General features: G+C 40.2%; 2 protein-coding genes across 5 annotated transcripts; one reads left to right on the top strand and one right to left on the bottom strand.

The window, feature by feature from the left end:
• Positions 1-250: 250 nt before the first annotated feature.
• dlst (dihydrolipoamide S-succinyltransferase) lies at positions 251-7,494 on the bottom strand. The gene is made up of 15 exons (XM_034149332.1): positions 7,307-7,494; positions 6,388-6,421; positions 6,240-6,279; positions 6,035-6,096; positions 5,854-5,928; positions 5,644-5,699; positions 5,208-5,316; positions 4,929-5,096; positions 4,677-4,759; positions 4,454-4,551; positions 2,992-3,122; positions 2,158-2,231; positions 1,977-2,060; positions 1,690-1,857; positions 251-892 (listed from the first exon to the last, which is right to left on the bottom strand). The coding sequence occupies exons 1-15, from the start codon at positions 7,367-7,369 to the stop codon at positions 758-760; spliced, it is 1,380 nt and encodes a 459-aa protein (XP_034005223.1). The 5' UTR covers positions 7,370-7,494; the 3' UTR covers positions 251-757.
• prox2 (prospero homeobox 2) lies at positions 7,424-17,418 on the top strand. 4 transcript variants are annotated; one of them, XM_034149142.1, is made up of 6 exons: positions 7,424-7,452; positions 8,120-8,202; positions 9,628-11,233; positions 13,157-13,264; positions 14,705-14,899; positions 16,618-17,418. In XM_034149142.1, exons 3-6 carry the CDS (start codon positions 9,695-9,697, stop codon positions 16,783-16,785), a joined length of 2,010 nt encoding a protein of 669 aa, XP_034005033.1. In that variant the 5' UTR covers positions 7,424-7,452; positions 8,120-8,202; positions 9,628-9,694; the 3' UTR covers positions 16,786-17,418. The 4 variants fall into 4 exon arrangements, with proteins under 4 accessions (XP_034005033.1, XP_034004953.1, XP_034004904.1 ...); XM_034149062.1 differs by lacking the exon at positions 7,424-7,452 and having other exon boundaries at positions 7,702-8,202; XM_034149013.1 differs by lacking the exon at positions 7,424-7,452 and having other exon boundaries at positions 7,702-8,394.
• The last annotated feature ends 1,385 nt before the right edge of the window (positions 17,419-18,803 follow it).

Raw genomic sequence — 18,803 nt, 5'->3', positions numbered from 1 at the left:
AGTGATAAGTACAAATAAATGTGGTGAGAAACAATGTTAATGCTCCCATTCATAGTGGACTGCATGGTTAGCAGTTAGCACCTTACTTAGTAACTAATATCTTTCAAATTGGTTCTTATGATGATCCGTCACCCCATCTGTGTATAATGTATGGAATGGAACTGTTGTTAAGCTATCTATGCCCCAGGCCACATTTTGTAAATGTAGCTACCCTGTCAATAATAGCACACACAAAATCAGAAACAAAACCTACAGTCAGAGAAGCTTTTATTGTTTAAAACTTTCTTTTTTTACTTAAATAGTCTTTCTAACAGAGCATAAAGATCATTTCCCTCATATTTTTCACTTTGGACAATTTCAGACATACTGTAGTGTTTCTTGGTTTCTGGCCCAATATGTTTTCATTGTTCTTCTCTCACCTAATATAATTAAATTAAAACTAATCACTTCTTCTATCTTTGACATTTATTCACAATAGGTTGACATTTATTGTGTTGTATGTAGAAAATGACATGGCGCAAATGAGTAATAGGATACTCTTTGTTTTGTTTGATCTAAAGACCAGCACCATAGAAACCAAGACCCGGACATTTCTCCACAATAGAACTAAACCTCTCAGTACTCAAAAAAGAATTCTCCCAAAATCTTTTTTTCTAACACAACAACAGCAGTAATGTTCACCAGGTGAGGATAGCTACTGATTGTGTTGGGGGGGGGGGGGGGGGGTTGTTTGATTCGGGCCTAGAGTTACAGGGATTTACATGTCAAGGAGCAGCATCCTGGGGTCCTCCACCACTGACTTGATCTTACGGAGGAAAGTGACGGCCTCTCTTCCATCTATCAGACGATGGTCGTATGTCAGGGCAACATACATCATGGGACGGATCTCCACCTGAACAAGAGAATAGGATTCAATGCATGCAATGTTAGACACACTCAAATTAGTGAATACTGGCAAAACAAATACTTAATGTACGGGAAATTTGACAAACGAGGCTCTTTTTTATTATACTGTTTTTCATTAATATATTATAGGTCTCAGATATATACAAAACATGTCTCTGAAGTGTTTGGCTCGAAATACCAAACAGATCATGCATTGTAGCATCCCATAATCCCCTCTGTTTCAGGCCTGTTTCCAAAGTGCTGATTCTCTGTCTTTTACTTTAGATGAAAATAAGGAGCCCCTCCCCACGCCCCTCTGAGAGATATTTGGTTAAAAATAATACAATGGTGCTCTAGGAGGAGATTCAGGTGATAAGGTGTGTGTGTGTGTGTGTGTGTGTGGGGGGGGGGTTACCTTGGTTGGTGATTGGCTATTGGTTACACAAGCCAAAAAAAATCATGACATCATAAAGTAGCCAAAATCTGATCAGCTCATTTTCAGACAGGTTTTTATATAAATGGATCAGGACAAAAAGTGAGACAATCTTTTTTCCTGATACTTTTAGAATCTCTTTACACAGAGGGGACACATGTTAAACACACATGTTTAAAAGACATGAAGAAGTGGATTTTGCATAATAGGTGACCTTTAAATAAAAAAAAAAAGCAAATCTATCTTTAATCTACTGAAATAGTAACTAAACTTTTAAGTTCATGATAAGAATGAAAAATGTTGGACAGTCATTTTACATATATGACCACTCCATGCTAGATATATTGTCTCTTTTTTTAGAGAATACCAACCTTGCCACCGATTGCTACGGGCCTGTCAAAGATGCCGTGCATGCCTAAAATGGCAGACTGTGGTGGATTAATTATGGGTGTGCCGAACATGGACCCAAACACGCCGCCGTTGCTGATGGTGAAGGTTCCTCCGTCCATGTCCTCCACAGCCAGCTCATTCTTACGGGCCTACGAACACACGCCAACAATAAGGATCGATCAAATACTGAGGAAATCTCCAAATGAAAACCCGTGAAGTGTAAAAGAAATGACCGAAAAATGTGTCATAATATAATATAAAATCTCACCTTTTCTCCCAACATATTGATGGCCTTCTCGATGTCAGTAAAATTCATTCCCTCCACGTTTCGGATTACAGGAACCACCAGACCCTGAGAGAGAAGTTATATGACTCAATTTTCTGCTCTTCACATTAGAGTCAAGTGAAGCACTTGCACTCAGCATTACAGTAAAAGGCACTTGTCTCACCTTTGGCGTGGCCACGGCAACACTGATGTCCACGTAATCCCTGTACACAATCTCTTTGGTTGTGTCATCAATGACTGAAAACACAGAGAAATTGGTTAACATTGTAGACAAAAGAAATATGAATTAATGTTAAAACTGCAAATAATCAATACAATTTACACCAACGCTCAGGGCTGCATGATTTACATATTGAAAAATACATATTGCATAAATGTTGACTTATACTGTAATTGCAATATAATAAGCAATATTAGAGGGAATCATTGTTTTAACGTTATTCACATAATCTAAGAAAATATATTAAAATGGTGTGATTTTTTAGAGGATCTGTACTCAACATGGATTTGTATTACATCTGTAGAATACTGTTTGTAGGCTGGGACTAGCTCCACAATACTTTATTTATATATTTCCACATATTCTGCCTTTACCAAGTATTGGACTTACTGCGATTTGGATATTGCACAAATCAATATTGCAATTTTGATTACATTTCCATTTCTTGTGCAGCCCTCCCGAAGATCATTTCCTTTTAATGGGTGGCATTTTCTGTTACATGCAAGTAAAAAGCCACAGACTTTTTCAGATTGGTAAAAGCCAGCATCACTGACCCCCCTCTCTCCTTCATTGTGGTCCAACTAAATAGGTCAGGGTGGTCTATAGGCAGTAAATAAGTGAGTGTTGGGTTTGAGGTTTGCAAGAGAAATCTACTGAAGCTTAAATCGTTTTCTTCCTTTCATCCTCTCTCATTGACTTGTACCCATACGTGCAAAGACGCAGCCAAGCTGTCACCGCAGGGTGAGGTTTCACTGTCGTTTAAGGTTAGATACATACCGCCGTTGACAGAAGGTTGGTCAGCCAGAGCGTAGGCAGCAGCCTTCACAAACGCAGACATGAAGCCCAACTTGATGTTGTGCTTTTTCAGGTACGCATCTTTGTACGTCTTCCTCATCTCTGAGATGTTGCTGCAGGGAAATAGACAAAAACAAATGCAAAGATCAATTAACTAGTTGTTATTAAGGCAACAAGCAGGGCTGAAGCAGAACATGAAGCCCTTCAGTGTGAAATGTGTTTAAAGAATGACTAAAACATTTTTTATTACAAAAACTCCCAAAAATATGATCTTTAACATCCCCTTCATATTTGAGCAAATTGTGTTCATTTCTGAGAACTGATGGGCGGACTGGCTTCAGGAAGGGTTCGCAGGTTATGAAATTATTATTTTTTTGTGCTTGAAAGGTTTTTAAGTCGGTTACTTCCTTGTTGCCGAGTTTACAACAAACAGCAGCAATTAATGAATGATGTGAATTTTTCGAAAAACTAAAGTATAAGCTAATATAAGACAATCTTTTCCCAAATACTGTAACAGTAAAAAAAAAGTCACAATCTAAAAAAACAAACAATGCCTTTTTGTGGCTATAAAAAAATGCTGTTGCAGATAGTGGTGAATTAAAGCTATTGAAATTGGCCCTCTAATCGTTTCATCATTGCTCATTTTTCTCGTGTATCTCTCTTTTTAATTGTTTGTTTTCCTGTCTCTAACCCTGTTGAAGCTCTAGGGTTTCTCCGCTAACATAATTAGCCCCTCCCAAGACACAGACTCTCCGAGAAAGGAGAGAAGAAGCGATAAAAATCTTCACTTTCTAGGGCCTGTAAATCTTATTGGGCTGTCATAAAAGCCCATATCGGTTGAGGCCGCTCTTCCACTCAGAGCGCAGGTCTCTGTGGGCCCCTACAGATGCTCCAGCCTCCTGCTCTGACTAGCTCCTTCGGCTCCAGATGAGCCCTAGCATGGGAAGTCTTCCTCCAGACCGTCAATGTCAATCTAATTAGGATACATAGAAAACCCTGAATAGCTGAAAGCTGACACCGCACATTTGTGGGGAAAAGAAATCCTCAAAGTGTCCTCTTCAGCACAGGGGGCAAGTGCAGACAATAACATTTCCTTGTAAATTAATAAAACCGGTTTTAACAATTCTTATCTTCGTTTTAGATGGCATTACGACCAAATATTTACATTCCAGCGTTTAAGAGGATATCGGGTTTCAAAAAGCTTTTCCTATTGGGCAGATTCCAATCTATAACCATTTGTGCAAGTGTTGTTTTGGCTTTTAACAGGCAGTGTGTATCCTGTGTACTGCACACAGGCACACTTACAAACATGCTCATTTATAAGCAGATTTAGACACTGTCTTTTGCCCTCAATGGCTTCAGTTTTCATGTTAACACAGGAAAACATTTCTAAAAAACCCCACTGATGGCTTTATAATGTAGGTCAACTAATAGAGTTTCCTACCTCATGTCGACCTCATTAAACGTAGTCAACATAGCGCAGGTGTTTTGGGCTTCCTTCAGTCTCTGGGCAATTCTCAGTCGCATGCGGTTCATCTTAACCTAAAACAAAACATTTCAAATTCAGTTCTCAACTCTTGCACTACTATACTGATCCATTTCACAAACTCTATCATCAGATACCGCTTAATGTTATTTAGGTGTTTGTAGAGATCTTTGCACTTTACCCTGCTCTCTGTCCTGGCTCCTTTAGTCGCCCCCTCAGCTTGAGCCGCCGGTGCAGCAGGAGCAGTGGGCTTGATGGCTGAAACTGTGAGAAAGACAGAAATACGCCTTTAGAATCTCCAGACATCGGTTTAGTGGCACTGGTGAAAGCCACTGCCGACGATGAGTAATCAAGTAAGCTAGAGGTCAAGAGCACAGATGTCAAGTAAAACGGTTCTCACATGACACGGACCGTCTGTCTCATGACGACTAACCTGGTTTGGTGGCCATAGCATGTGCTGGCACAGGTGGCACAGGGGGCATAGTGGTGGGAATGGGGCCCACAGCTGAGGGGGGAGGAGGGGGGGCAGCAGAAGGTGGTGGAGGGGTGGCGGCGGCCGGGGCCTCAGCTTTTGGGGCTTCTGCAGCTTTGGGAGGACCAGCTAAAGACAGAAGCGAACCGTTAGTTTGAGACAGACTTTACATTTTTGTCTTGGTAATACTTTTTATATCAGCACTGTGTACTTTTTTTTATAAAATGACAATACACGGACCTCCTTTTCGAAGCGTGAAGAGTGCATTTCCTCCCTCGACTTTCCCTCCATCAGGGACCAAAAGCTCCAGGATCACCCCAGCAGCAGGAGAGGGAACCTGCACTGATGTCTAATGGAAGGGGAACACATAAAAGAGATCATCATAGGTTTAAATAAGACATGAAAAAGTTCTATACATTTTCAAAATAGCCTACATTTGTTGCCAAAATAATGACCGTATGGTTTTATTCTCGCGTAATTCTCATATTCAGTCAGGAGAAAAATGAAACACTTTAGAAATAATCTCCAACAAACATGATTTTGTATTTGTTATTTTGGGAGAAAAAAACTACGTGCCCCAATACTTTAACTATTTATGTGCCAAAACAATGATGGCCTTTACATTTGAAGGCATAACCGAACAATCAAAAATTCATAAAACATTTACTTAGTTTACCTTATCAGTCTCAATTTCACACACCACCTCATCCTCGGCAACGGTGTCTCCAACAGCTGTAAGAAGAAGGCTCTATTTTAGGTACTGAGTGCAGATTGACTAACTTTTGGTTAGTTAGTCTATGTATCCATCCATCCAGTATATGTTCCTATTATTCTTTACAGTGTCGGAAGCTATTCGTGTGTGCAAATACAATTAAAATAAAGTTACCTTTTTCCCACCTTACGTCTCCCTCTGTGACAGATTCAGCAAACGCAGGAGTATTGACTGTGATAACTTCCTCTCCTATAGAACAAAAACAAGTCATAGGAGATGCATTTATTTACTCCTCACATCAGTAGTAGTGATTCAGATAAGTGTATGAATAAAAAGCATTTGGCTCGAAACATACTGTGTGCTACAGACGTCCTGAAGTACTGGATTTGGAAGACGCTGGAACGAGGATCAGATTTTCTGGAGAGAAACAAAATAAATGAATTCAAAATTATAACAATTAATAGCGATCCCCAAAACTAAACCATTTGTTTTACTTGGAAACATCTACAGTGTGAATGTTTTACTTAAATTCTGTCAGTAAATGTACTTGTGTTACTTACACATTGTTGTTCAGAGTGATAGAATGGCTAGCTGATAGAGCTGTAAGAGAATGGACAAGGAGAAGTGTTATTAACTTCTTGCAGCAGGACTATCCAAAATCAAAGATTGGCATTTAAGACATATCGCTTGAACAGTAACCAAACATACCTGCCGTGGCCCGACGTGCAAGTCCATTATTCCCCTGTGACAAAACACAGTTAGGATGTAAAAAACATTTGCAACTTTTTTAGGAGATTGTGCAGAAAAGACAACTCAACAATGTCTGGAACATTGAAGCACTGACATCAAGATCAATAACTTGCCCCTTATGTCTAACAGTGATAACAGTTGAGATTGAACTTAAGTGCCAACAAAGGATTAAACCTAAGCAAGATAAGTCAGTGCTGTCGGTCAAAGGTTATTTCTACGCGTGACCTTTGACACAATCAATACATGTTTTAGGCAAACGGGTAGCTTTGTGGTATTGCATAAGAACTGCAGCAGCAAATGAATAAATATGTTAACAGGCTACTTGAACAGTTGCCTTAAAGCCTAATGTTATACTACTTATCTTACTGACAAGCTGGACTTTCAGACATTTGACTTTGCTTACATGCAGCGACAGAAAGCTAAATCAAAGGAATAAAACATTAACACAACACTTAATAAAGTTAACTAAAAGGGGCGTGGTTTTCTCTCAATAATCACACTATGACCTCAGCATGATAGCTAGGACCTAGCTAACCTACCCGTGTATTTAGCTTAGCGCGGCTAGCATGTTCTTGCTAGCTACCAAAACAATATTGGATAACTTGTGTAACTAAAGATGGACACTTTACTCTCTGTGTAACACCTTTAACATTAATGTGAATTCGAGACAAACACAACACAGAGGACACTGCTTTACACTTTAATACAGACAACGATACAGAGTTGTGCAGGGAAATGTTAAACTGTCCTTGGCTTACAATGTTACAGCATGACCGTGGCCTGCAGCTAATGTATGCTAGCTCTGAACACACTACAGAGACAGCGAGGAGTCCTGCCCAGAGAGGCAACGACAACAGGTTACTTGCGTGTTGCCTACCTGGCGGATGGCAGACAGGGAACGGCCAAAATTCCTGGTGAGACACCGGGAATGGGATAACATGATGGCTGTGTGACAGCAGCCTGTCAGCGGAAGGGAACTCCGGTAACACGGACAAGCCGGACGCGCAAAAAAGCGAGGAAGTGGTGAGGGATAAACCAAGTGCTCCGAGAGGGGGGCAGGCTGGAGTTTAGTGGTCCCCTCTGACCCCCACTGTAGGCCTGTCTGCTGGCCACACAGTATCTACAAAGTGTAAATACGGTACTCTTACAACTACCTTTACAGAGACAGCCTACATGTAACAACGTAAATATAGAGACTATAATAGAAAATATATATGATAATATTTAAATGATATAGGACAATGCATACGGGTAAGTATAAGAAAACATGATTTTATAGAATAGAATAGCGAAAAGGTAAGGTAAGTCTATAGAGGGTTATGATTTATATTAGCATAATGTCTCTAATTTCAAGTGTATACTTTGTTTTCACTTATTTATTCTTTGAGTTTACGACTGCTTTGTTTGTTTGTTTTTCGTAAATGCACGGTCCAAAAATTGCCCTTTTGAGATAAATACAATTATTGAGAGATTAAAGGATAGCAATAGAGACGTCTTTTATTTATTTAAGTAGGCCAACATCTACATTTTCCAGTCTTAGATGAATATTTAAACTTTTTCCCTTCTTGTGCATGTTTCCAAATTGACAATAAATAGGCTTCACCCACCTATTCCTCCAACACCTCACTAATAATAATGTCCTTCTCTTGACATTATGTGGGTGATTTGCTTTCACATGGCCACGCCCCAGCTGCGTGATGCCTCTCCTGCACTCCTACTGTCCACAGCCCAGTGTGCGCAGGCCATCAGCTCGGCAGCACGTCCCGGCAACAGGTAAGGTCCCATCACAGCCGCTCTGTCTCTGTGCACCGTGGGGAAACTGCAGCCTGTGACACAGTGCATGCCTGCAGCTCACCCGCCTCCTGTCTCATCACTTCAGCTTGACTTTTTTTTTTTAATGAAAAGTGCTTTAGAAAAACTCATGCATGCTTTTACAGGACAACAGAAATTATAATCATATGATTGGTGAGTTTTTTTTTATTGGATTATGAAGTGTTTATTGACTGTTGAAATGTTTGAGTTTTTATAACTAAAATATATATATATATTTTTTTAATTGAGATTATGTGTTGCTTCATATACAAATGAGTTTATCCACAAACAGGTCTGCCTGCTATATTTCAGGAAATGTCAAACTGTAAAAAGTAAAGGACTTTGAAATGCTGTCTACAAATTGTAGGACAATTAAATCCTCTCAAACTTTGCTATGAGGGGTAACTGAGTTACAAAACAGAGTTTGATCTTTCTGAAAGAATGCTTAATTATGTCAAAGTAAGAAAAAGAAACACAAGGACGGATCTATCGTCTAGTAAAAAAATGTAGAATATCCGTTTCAAGTCCATACGTTTCATTTAAGTATTGAATTCGTTTTACATGCCATGCTGTGAGCTACAGCACAGAACATATTATAAAATAAACATAAAAAGGGAATGAAGTTAGTTATTATAGAATCTGTAAATTGAGCTTTTTATATATTTACCATTGAGAATAATTTCTTGATCATTCTTTAAGATGAGAACCAGAAAAATATAAAGCGGTTTTCATGGTACTTTCTTTTTGAAATAATATATACATAGAGCCGTTTGTTGTGCGTGGTCTATTGCTATCAGAGGCTATAATTTACCTTTCATGGGTATCAGACAGTCGTTCTTTTTATCCTTTGCGTTATCCATTATTACAACCGCAAGATGAAATTATACAAAAAAAAGCACTCCCTTATTACACAAGATCAAGGATTTCTTCTGCGTCTTTTTTTTTTTTTTTTACAGAACAGAGCTACTTGCGATTAATGTAGGCTTCATTGACTTTCTATCATATATAACAGTAATTCTACATTTGCTTGTTAATGTAGTAATTTTAAGTTACAAAAGTGAAATTTCCTAACAAGCAGAATCACCTGTAAATGTTGTGTATAGATTAATTTACCTGAAACAATTTAACAAATGAATATACTTTATTTTTGCTATGAATCCAAGGAGTAAAGAGACATTACTGTTTAAATTGAATGTCACTGTTCAGAAATAGGCATGCAATAATGTATATGCAAAGATTGTTTTATTAAAAGTGTAAAAGAAAATACACAATATAAGAATGCACATACAGGATTTAAGAATAATGAATGGCTAAAGCACATTTTATATTAAAATGTTTTTTCATTATGTATGATTTTTACTATGTTCTATTTTTCTCTCTTTTCAGATTCTTGCATTTTAAATAACTCTGGTTGTGCAACGTGTGTAGCCGAAGACAGTTTTTCTCATCGAGCATGAACCTCAGTCTCCCCGACCAGACCATGCACAACTCCAGTGAAGGCTGCCTCGAGGACGACAAACCTGATGTCATGTTGCCTTGCTTCCGCAGAAACATGTACGACGAGCCTCTGGCCTCATACTCCAGCGGATCCATCATCTCTCAACTCCTTCGCAAGACAATCCACAACAAGAGGGCACTAGATGAAAGCCATTTCTACCTTTCAGGCTCCGCTGCGGCTGACTCCAGCCAGGAGGACCAGTGCAGCATATCCTCAAAAGACAGCACTGTGGAAGCTGCCTCCCCCGGCGCTCATGTTCCCACAGGAGCCGGCACGGAGGTGGAGCATCCCATGGCTGACCACCTGCAGGCCAAGAGGGCCAGAGTGGAGAACATTATCAGGGTCATGGCGGGCTCTCCCAACAGCCGGCAGCCTGGAGACAGCGAGAGGTGTGACACAGACGCCAGAGACACCAGAGAGGCCAGAGAAGCATACAGGGAGAACAAACGTAAACAGCGGTTGCCTCAGCATCAGGAACACAGTGTTGGAGGGCCGGCAAACAGAAGACCCGGAAGCAGCAGCAATAGTGATAACTGCAACAAGGATGAGGAGTGTCACAAGCTGAAGGAGCAGTTGCACAGCATGCAGAGGCTGCTGCGCCAGCTCCAGGAAAAGTTCCTGCAAGTTTACAACCAGGAGGACCCTGAAAACAACGACAGAGATGACACAGAAGGTGTGGAGCATGAAAGCACAGAGTCACGGTATGTAAGCACTGAAGATGATTTTGAAAGGAAGAATAGCAGGGTGACTGCGGAGTGTAAGGACAGAATGAAAGTAGTTGGTTATCTGGTGCAACAGAGGGAGAGTCGGAGCCTGCAGGACACCCTGAAGCAGGAGCTCTCCAGGGCTGTGAATGACTGTGTAGACAGAGTGTTCAAGAAGGCGTCCTCCACAGGGCAGGATCTGTCCCCTCAGCAGCGCATGTGCTCCTCTCCAGAGCTGCAGATCGGCGTAGGTGCAGACAGGAAGCGCCAGCAGGCCGGCTCCTCCCAGGAACAGCCCCAGGCGGAGGAGGCTGCGGTGAAGCCCTGCTCTTTGGAGTATTATGAAAGCTCCGAGGCACACAGCCCACCGGACCAGACGGAGGCACTGTCACTGGTGGTCCGCAAGCCGCCCGTGACCCCTCTGAGCTCAGTCACCCCGACAGTGAAGAGGCCCTACCCCATGCACCAGAATCCATTTCAGTTCAGCTACAGCACCCCTCTGCACGACAGTCAGATCCTGGAGCATCTTCTTAAGTACGGGCCACATTCCAGTTTCGGGGGTCACCCCTGCATGGCTCCATCCATGGACAGGAACTCCCCAGACTCCGTGGACCTGCCCTGGGACGCCATCGCCATGAGGTCCAAGGTGACGTCCAGCCACCTCGCCCACCACGCCCGTGCCTCCGCCCTGGGGGCAGTGACGGTCGACAATCTGTGTCTCCCCCACGTCAAGATCGAGTGCGGAGAACTGCAGAGCATGGCCGACCGAAACCCCTACATGTCACTCAACATATCCTTTTATTTAAAATAAATATGTGGAGCCAGAGCGGCTTTGATTTTTTTTAAATGCAGAATTTAGAGCTTTGTTGTGTAATAATGATGATTAAAAAAAAGAGACAATAGATACAAAAAGAGACACAATTCAGATATTTAATGCAGGTAGGCTTTTAAAAAAACGGTTATTGTATTGGGTGAATACAAAAAAAATATTCTAGAATGATTACATTTGATTATAAATAATAATTCTAAAACAATTGACAGAATTGACAACACCAGATCATTCTGTACCATTCCCCATACAGCAGGGTATGTGTGTTATTATCTCATACTGTATTTACCTCCTTCATTTTATACAAACTCCCTATATGTTAGCTCTTCCATTTGAACAATGGCTGGTTGAGGTTCATTGCAGCATGGGCAGTTCCAGTAACAAACTTCAAGGAGAATTTTTTCTTTGATCTCGCTAACCCCATAGAAAATTACAGCATCTTCTTTAATCTGAGCAGAGTAATGACTTTAAGTTTAGAAAAAGACAAATAAAAAGGAATACAAGGCTTTGATAAGAATTGCCAGGAACAAAAGCCAATTTTTCAAAGGCAGAGAAAGCATCGGTTTCTGTTTCAGGAAGCGTCGTCTTTTCAGACTTGAAAAGGTGCAGGATCTATTTCTCCATCATCAGAGTGATAGGGGTGCATCTAAAAGGTCACATCTGAGTGCTGCTGGAAAGCAAAAGTGCCTCACAACCACCACACTTGAGCTCTTGTCTTGAGCATTTGTTGTTGGATACCTTTGTCAGAGTGTACATGATTGAAACAGAGTGCAAGATAACAGTTTTTTTTAGCCTCATAGGAACTCATAGAAAATCCATCTAGGATAAGATGTTTAATTCAGGGAAAATGGGTTTATTGTTTTTGTAATGATGTGTTTGCTGACATCCACAATCTAAATGATGAATGATGAAATGTAACATCTACATTTCATTATCCTTTGCCTAAGAAATACATAATTTCGTTACAATCCCTCTTTATAAAGTAAATCATTTTAAAATAGTCAGAGAAGTGTTGTTGATTCTCTTGTCGCACGGCATAAGAGAGGAATATAATGTAGTGCCTGTCAGGATTCGCTTTATCTTTACAGAGCAAAGAGCTCTGCTTCTCTTTGAACAATACCACATCAATCTTTCATCTTAACTTCCGTATTTCAAAGCAAGGGTTCCCCTAATAAATGTATGGTGTGGTGACCTGATAAGGAAATATTATGTCCTAAGGCGTGGTGGTGGTGGACTACAGAGGATATGCTCCTGACCATCTTCATTGCCATAGGGGGTATACTTGAGAAGATATTGAATTATTTATCATTGAAATAAAGGAAATGTATATATTTATATATATTGCATTTTCTACCATTCAAAACATGTAAAATTAAAGCCCAACACATAAACTCAAAAACATTTGATTAAACATACTACTAAAACACTAAATGTGATTTGTGATATTGGGCTATATAAATACATTTGAATTTGAACTACATCTAATTTAAATTTTGTTTAAAAAATGTCCCTTTTTGTGGTGTGTTTCTTTCCAAAGTAAAACAAATATAGCACCATATGTCGTCTTTTAAATCAACTTAATTATATCTGAAAATCGGCTTCTTTTTTCAAAACATTTCAAAACAAGCTGTCTTTACTGCCAGGCATGAAGTGCTTCGCTCTCTAATTAAAAATCCCTAATCTAATTGGTAATTCTGTTTTGCCAATAAGCACATGTTAGGGTCATTATTGACTCCCTGGTTAATGCCGAGCTGTTCTTTAGGGAAATTCAATTTAGCTGAAGATTGAGGCAACACAATACTCTGGTCTGCTATCACTTTGCATAGGACTGCATGCTGTGTTGTATTTAATTGTCAGGTTTTTTGCCTTAACGTTAATGTGAACATCCAGGAGGGTCTCACCCCGAGCCATCTGAAGAAGGCCAAGCTGATGTTCTTCTACACCCGCTACCCCAGCTCCAATGTGCTGAAAAACTTCTTCCCTGATGTCAAGGTAATTACATTTGAACTATAATGTGTCAAACAAGCTGCAGGATTGTTTGTCCTGCGTTAAACTCCCCGGTATCTACTTGTCAGTGTGTGTTTGGGACAGAAAAATCAGCAGTGTGTCGGAGGAGAGAAACAAAAACGCAGAGGGTTTAAATAACAAAGCCACTGAGCTGCTAGTATGTCCTGGGGGCAGAGGGAGATACAGGGGCATTCTCTCTTTAAAAAAGCCACTCCAGTCAGCAAATGGAGTGACAAAGGACTCTGTAGGCAAGGCATTGCTATTGAGTGTCAACAGAGAGTTGGTATTAGAGACTTGTGCGGCAGCACCCAGGCGGCGATGAGCTGGGCCTAAACACAACATCCTGTGTGTTTTGGCCTTGGGCTCGTGTCATGCCTCCTCCTCTATCTCCTCTTTTTGTCTTCTCTCTTGTCTCCTGATCTGTCTCCTGTTGTTAACTCTTCTCATTCATCCTATTTATCTCTGCTTCCTTCTTTTTCATTCTTTTCCAATCGGAGCATCCTTCCTGCTTATGTTACAAGCTTACACCCATAACTCCTCTCCTGCCTGCCTTGCAATTTTCTCTGGAGTTTCGGTTCCTTCTCCTCTCTATCTCTATCTTCTCTCTCTGGATCTCTGAGCCAGTGCGGGCCCCTGCCTCTCAATCTGCTCTGACCCCCGGGGTCAGGGGGGAGGATGCTGTTGCTGCAGCCCTGCGAACGTCTCCTCCTTGCTTACAATCCTGTGGTGGGAAGTGGCACTGAACAAAAGAGCACCTAATCCCAGTGTCTGATTCCATCCTATCAGCCCGAGTCAATGAGAGGGAAGCTTCCTTCTGTCCTTATGCTGCCGCTTTCTCACCCACCACACCAGAGAGAAGAAGCGTCTTTGATGCCTGCCCAGCCCTTAGGCATTTTTTTCTGTCTTTCTGGATGAGGAGATAGAATAACAGGACTAATGTCAAGACTGAGTTTAGAAATACAGAGCCCTGACAGATGTTTTTTCACCATTGGTGGGAAAAGCTCAGAGCAATTAATGTTGCGTAGAGTGACAGACCATTTGGTGCCATTTTGCCCTACAGGTACCAGTGCAGGCAATTATGGAAAGGGTGGTTAATACCAAAGCGTCAAACGGCCATTTGATTTTTTAATTGAAAAGCATGGAGATTCATATTTTTTAATTTCTGTATGCTCTCAATGAAGTCTAAATGGAGTTCTGAAATTACAATTTTAATTTATCACTAAAAAGGGATGATTTCTGCTTTCATTTGCTTCCTCACTGAGACATCAAAGGTTAGAAAAGCACTTCTGGACTCGTTGGGTTTTATTGTTTTGCTCAAGGACACTTTAGCCAGATAGTTTATTGTCGATGCAGAGGCTTCGGTTGTCAATCGGCTGTAAACTAATCAATGATATTAAGAGACATATTTTCTCTCTTCATCTCCAGTTCAACCGCTGCATCACCTCTCAGCTGATCAAATGGTTCAGTAACTTCAGGGAGTTCTACTACATCCAGATGGAGAAGTTTGCCCGCCAGGCCATCGTCGACGGCATCAGTGATATCAAAGACATGACGGTTAGCAGGGACTCGGAGCTGTTCCGGGCGCTGAACATGCACTACAACAAAGCCAATGACTTCCACGTAAGTGTCACTCATTAGTCATTTCTCCTTTATGTTGTGGTTTCAATGGTTTGCATCAAGGTCTGATTTTTAACTCAAAGTTTGGTTAAAAGAGGTACTGCTCTCATTCTGCAAGTATTCTGTGCGATGGATAAAGGTTTTCTTCAGTCAACTTTCATCTGATAAGAGGTAGCATATATTTGTTTAATGTCCCCCAGCTAAATGGGTGATGGTGGTAATGGGATTCAGTATAGTACATAAGGGAAGATATATGTTATAATAATTTATATTTCAATATTCAATCAATGCGATGCTTTGAAGGCATACAAAATTGCATTGCCAATTATTAGAAGGATACAAAATACAACACACCCACTCCTGGTCTTATATTACAGATATATATATAAGGGTAATGATGTCTCTGTAAACAGCTAGCTTGCCTATGTCTGAAAGACGACAACATCCACCTTTCAGCAAGTCAAAAACTCACAAACTGACATGAAATATAAATTGTTGAATCGTTGTTTCTGTACAGACAAAACAAAAAGCTATAACAAAGGGTGCTTACTTGGTATCTACAGACATAGCGAGGCTAGCTGCTTCCCCCTGTTTACAGCTTTATGCTAAGCTAAGCTAAGTGGCTGCTTGCTGTTGCTTAATATTCAACAGACATACATCTATTGACGGTATGAATCTAACTTTACCAGCAAGTGAGTAGGCTTATTTCCCAGAATGTCCAACTATTCCTTTAACACTTTGTAGTTGACACATTTATCCCAGTGGTTAGTACCTGCTGAGGTATGCTCTCCTGTCAGCATGTAGCTGTGGTCACATACTGTATTATTTGACCTGTGTGTCACACCGCACCTGTGGCTGGCCAGACTTTACAGCCATTATCTAAACTCCAGAGAGATGCTTTATCAAACTGTGGGAAGAGGAAGCCGCAAAATCCCACTAAAACAACTCAGGATTAGAGGACCAGTACGCCTGAGCGAGACTGAGATTGCTACTGATGCGGAATGCTGAGAAAGACGCTGTGGATTCCGAGGGAGAAGGGCCGTTCGGTGGGAAAGGGACGGGACCGTTTTCTTTACCTTGGGACCAAGACATTCCTTTCCCAGGGATGCTTTTGTGTCGGGAGATGAGGGGAAAGAAAAATAACTTATGCCAACTGTTGTGATAACTAGTCAGTGGATGGGAAACATGGGCTGCGGGGCGGGTTTCTCCCAGCATCCCTTGCAACGAGACTTCAATTGTTGATGCGCTTTTTATCCTGCTGTCGTTACACCAACTTAAACCACATATAATTCTTAATTAAACACAATTATCCCAAGTTTAGCCCTAAATCTAACCTAATGAAAACATTTGTAATCTTCATTTTCAACCATAGTTCTGATGGGATTTAAAATCATGCTTTTGTTGACTGGCTCTCACAGCGCTGGATAGAGATCTCACAATGCAGTTCAAGAAAACAAGACTAGCTAATCAAAGAGGCCTCCAAATGAAAGCCAACGATTGCAGCATTGCATTTATTGTATGTGTGCAGAGAACAAAGAGATCAAATGCCTTTCATCAGTTTGAGTGTTTGAAGAATTGCACTACAGGTCTTCATTTGATATGTTTTGGACTTTGAGAGCACTGAAGAAAGCTTGTTCAGTATGCTCAAGTGCTCAAGTGCTTTTCTCATTATTAGAATATTTAACCAGATTGATTCAACATATATTTCCTCTCTTTTACAGGTCCCAGACAGATTCATGGAGGTTTCTGAGATTACCTTGCATGAGTTTTACAGTGCCATTTCCGCAGCCAAAGATTCAGACCCCTCATGGAAAAAGGCCATCTACAAGGTGATCTGTAAACTGGACAGCGACGTCCCGGAAGAGTTCAAGACATCTTCTTATTTATAGGCCGAAGTGGGGGATTCGAAAAGTGGAAAAATTGGAGTTGGTCACCTGACAGTATTATTTCATCCTTTATTGTAGTGCATTTTAGTGAGGTGAAATGTAGATGTTGGATAATTAATAATTTTGTAGATCTTAAAAAAACACACACATCATTTTAAATATTAATAAGCTTTAGTCTGTAATGCTGTATGTTTAAAAAAAAGAAAAAAAAGAAATAATCTACAAATATGATGGCTCTTTATTCTATTGTTTAGTGTTTACTCTGTATGATCTGCCTCAACACATTTAAGGAATTTGTAGGTGTGTACAAATGTTTACAGAGTGCTTTCATTCTTTTTCAATATTATAAAACGATATAGTAGCCTGTTTAGCTGACCTAGAAGACTTTTTTGGCAATTACCGTCAGTATTAGTTTGCTTTTGATTCCTGGCTGTGTGTGTTTTGTAAATGTACATGTGCTACAGTTGAGTGTTGCATATTGTTCTATCATTATTTTGTTATCTTTTATTTTGACAGAATGCGCATGTGAAAATACTGCTGTTTTGGTTTAATTATGTATAAAAAGGTCATGTAAAGTACAATCATTTTCAGATATTTCATTCACAGACAATGTACTGGATGATTATTGAAATAAAAAATGCACTAAATTATAGAATATAAACTGTGTGATTCTTTTCATTGCACATATTTTAAAGAGAGACACACACACAGGTAAATGCTTTGTTTTTCAATTGTAAACGTTGAACTCTCCCTATGACAATACTGCGAGCCACTGCCGAGCCCCTAAGGTGCCTCTAATCCACGTCCAGCAGCCAGCTGTTAAATGTCCCCCAAACTATGCCGTTCACATTGTCCACTGAAGCCAATTCAAGTCAACTTTCTAAGGCCTGCATTCATTGTGCGGCCGCTGCGGATGCGGACAACTGCCATGTCTTAAAAACAGCCACAATGCATTCCCTCCTAATGACTAACGCCCGAGGTGACCTCATATCAGTTGTGCCACCAAAGCAAAATTCCACAAACCCGTTGACTTTTTCTTCCAGGCACCGACTCAAAGCACGGCGGCGACCGCAAACACACGCAAAAGCACACGCACATGCAAGTATGGTGATGTCCCAAAAATCACAGATGAGCTATTTTGGATGACATGGGCTCAATATAAACCACAGCAGGGAATACAATGGGATAAATAAATGTCATAACTAATTGTTTATTTGACTCTGAATGAATAACAGTGAAGTATTTGGCACATCCATACAGATTATTGTATGTTTACAGCCAATTCATTTTAAAGCAACAAGGTGCCTTTAAAAAAAATAAAAGGCAGGCTGCACAACAGAAAGGACCACTTTAATAAAACTACACTTTTTCTTATCACAGCGTGAGATTACATTGTCAGTGCGCAAAACCCAACATTTAATAGGAAAACCAATTAGGCACCCAAGCACCAATTACATCAAAAATGATAACATTAAGGAAATTAAAACATTAGTTGAATTGGTTGATGACAAAGACTGGAGACAATAAACCTCACTAATCTTTTAATAGATATTTCTTTTCAATTAGATCCGTCTTCTTCTTCAGTAAATTGATTTACATTCTCAACTGAATTAAAACGCCTCTGGTTGAACCAAAGTGCTTCGCTCAAATTAATTTGTTGTGTAACATTTTCTGAACAAGACTTGGTAACCTCTGATAAAATGAAAGAAAACAAAGAAAATACCTTCAGTTTGTTTAACTGCCTCTGGCTGACAAGGCTTCAACTTAAACGGTGCGATATGAAATTATGTTCTGTATTAGAGAGGCGCAGATAAAAGCGGCATTCTGTGTAATGAAGAGGAAATGAAAAGCAAAAGGCAACAGGACGTCACAGAATTCAAACACTGTTGGAAGAGATGTCTTTGTGCTATGCTTTCAATATATAAAAGGCACATTTATAATGAAAAATACTGATGATAATAAAGCTGTAGTGTTCTCAGTCTCACACTGAAAGAGACTAAATAAAGAGCATTTCAATCAGT

The sequence above is a fragment of the Trematomus bernacchii genome, unplaced genomic scaffold (genome assembly GCF_902827165.1).
Source record: "Trematomus bernacchii unplaced genomic scaffold, fTreBer1.1, whole genome shotgun sequence".
NCBI classification, from domain to species: domain Eukaryota; kingdom Metazoa; phylum Chordata; class Actinopteri; order Perciformes; family Nototheniidae; genus Trematomus; species Trematomus bernacchii.
The sequence above is the reverse complement of the archived record's forward strand: the minus strand, read 5'-3'. Positions and strand labels throughout refer to the sequence as shown.

Bases quoted from the DNA above. Each gene is read 5' to 3' on its own strand.
- prox2 (XM_034149142.1), top strand. From the start codon at position 9,695: ATGAACCTCAGTCTCCCCGACCAGACCATGCACAACTCCAGTGAAGGC. The intron at 11,234-13,156 runs ATATCCTTTTAT...GTTAATGTGAAC, and splicing joins ACCCCTACATGTCACTCAAC to ATCCAGGAGGGTCTCACCCC. The intron at 13,265-14,704 runs GTAATTACATTT...CTTCATCTCCAG, and splicing joins ACTTCTTCCCTGATGTCAAG to TTCAACCGCTGCATCACCTC.
- dlst (XM_034149332.1), bottom strand. From the start codon at position 7,369: ATGTTATCCCATTCCCGGTGTCTCACCAGGAATTTTGGCCGTTCCCTG. The intron at 6,097-6,239 runs GTAAGTAACACA...GTTTCTCTCCAG, and splicing joins ATCACTCTGAACAACAATGT to AAAATCTGATCCTCGTTCCA. The intron at 4,760-4,928 runs GTTAGTCGTCAT...TCTTTCTCACAG, and splicing joins TGCTATGGCCACCAAACCAG to TTTCAGCCATCAAGCCCACT.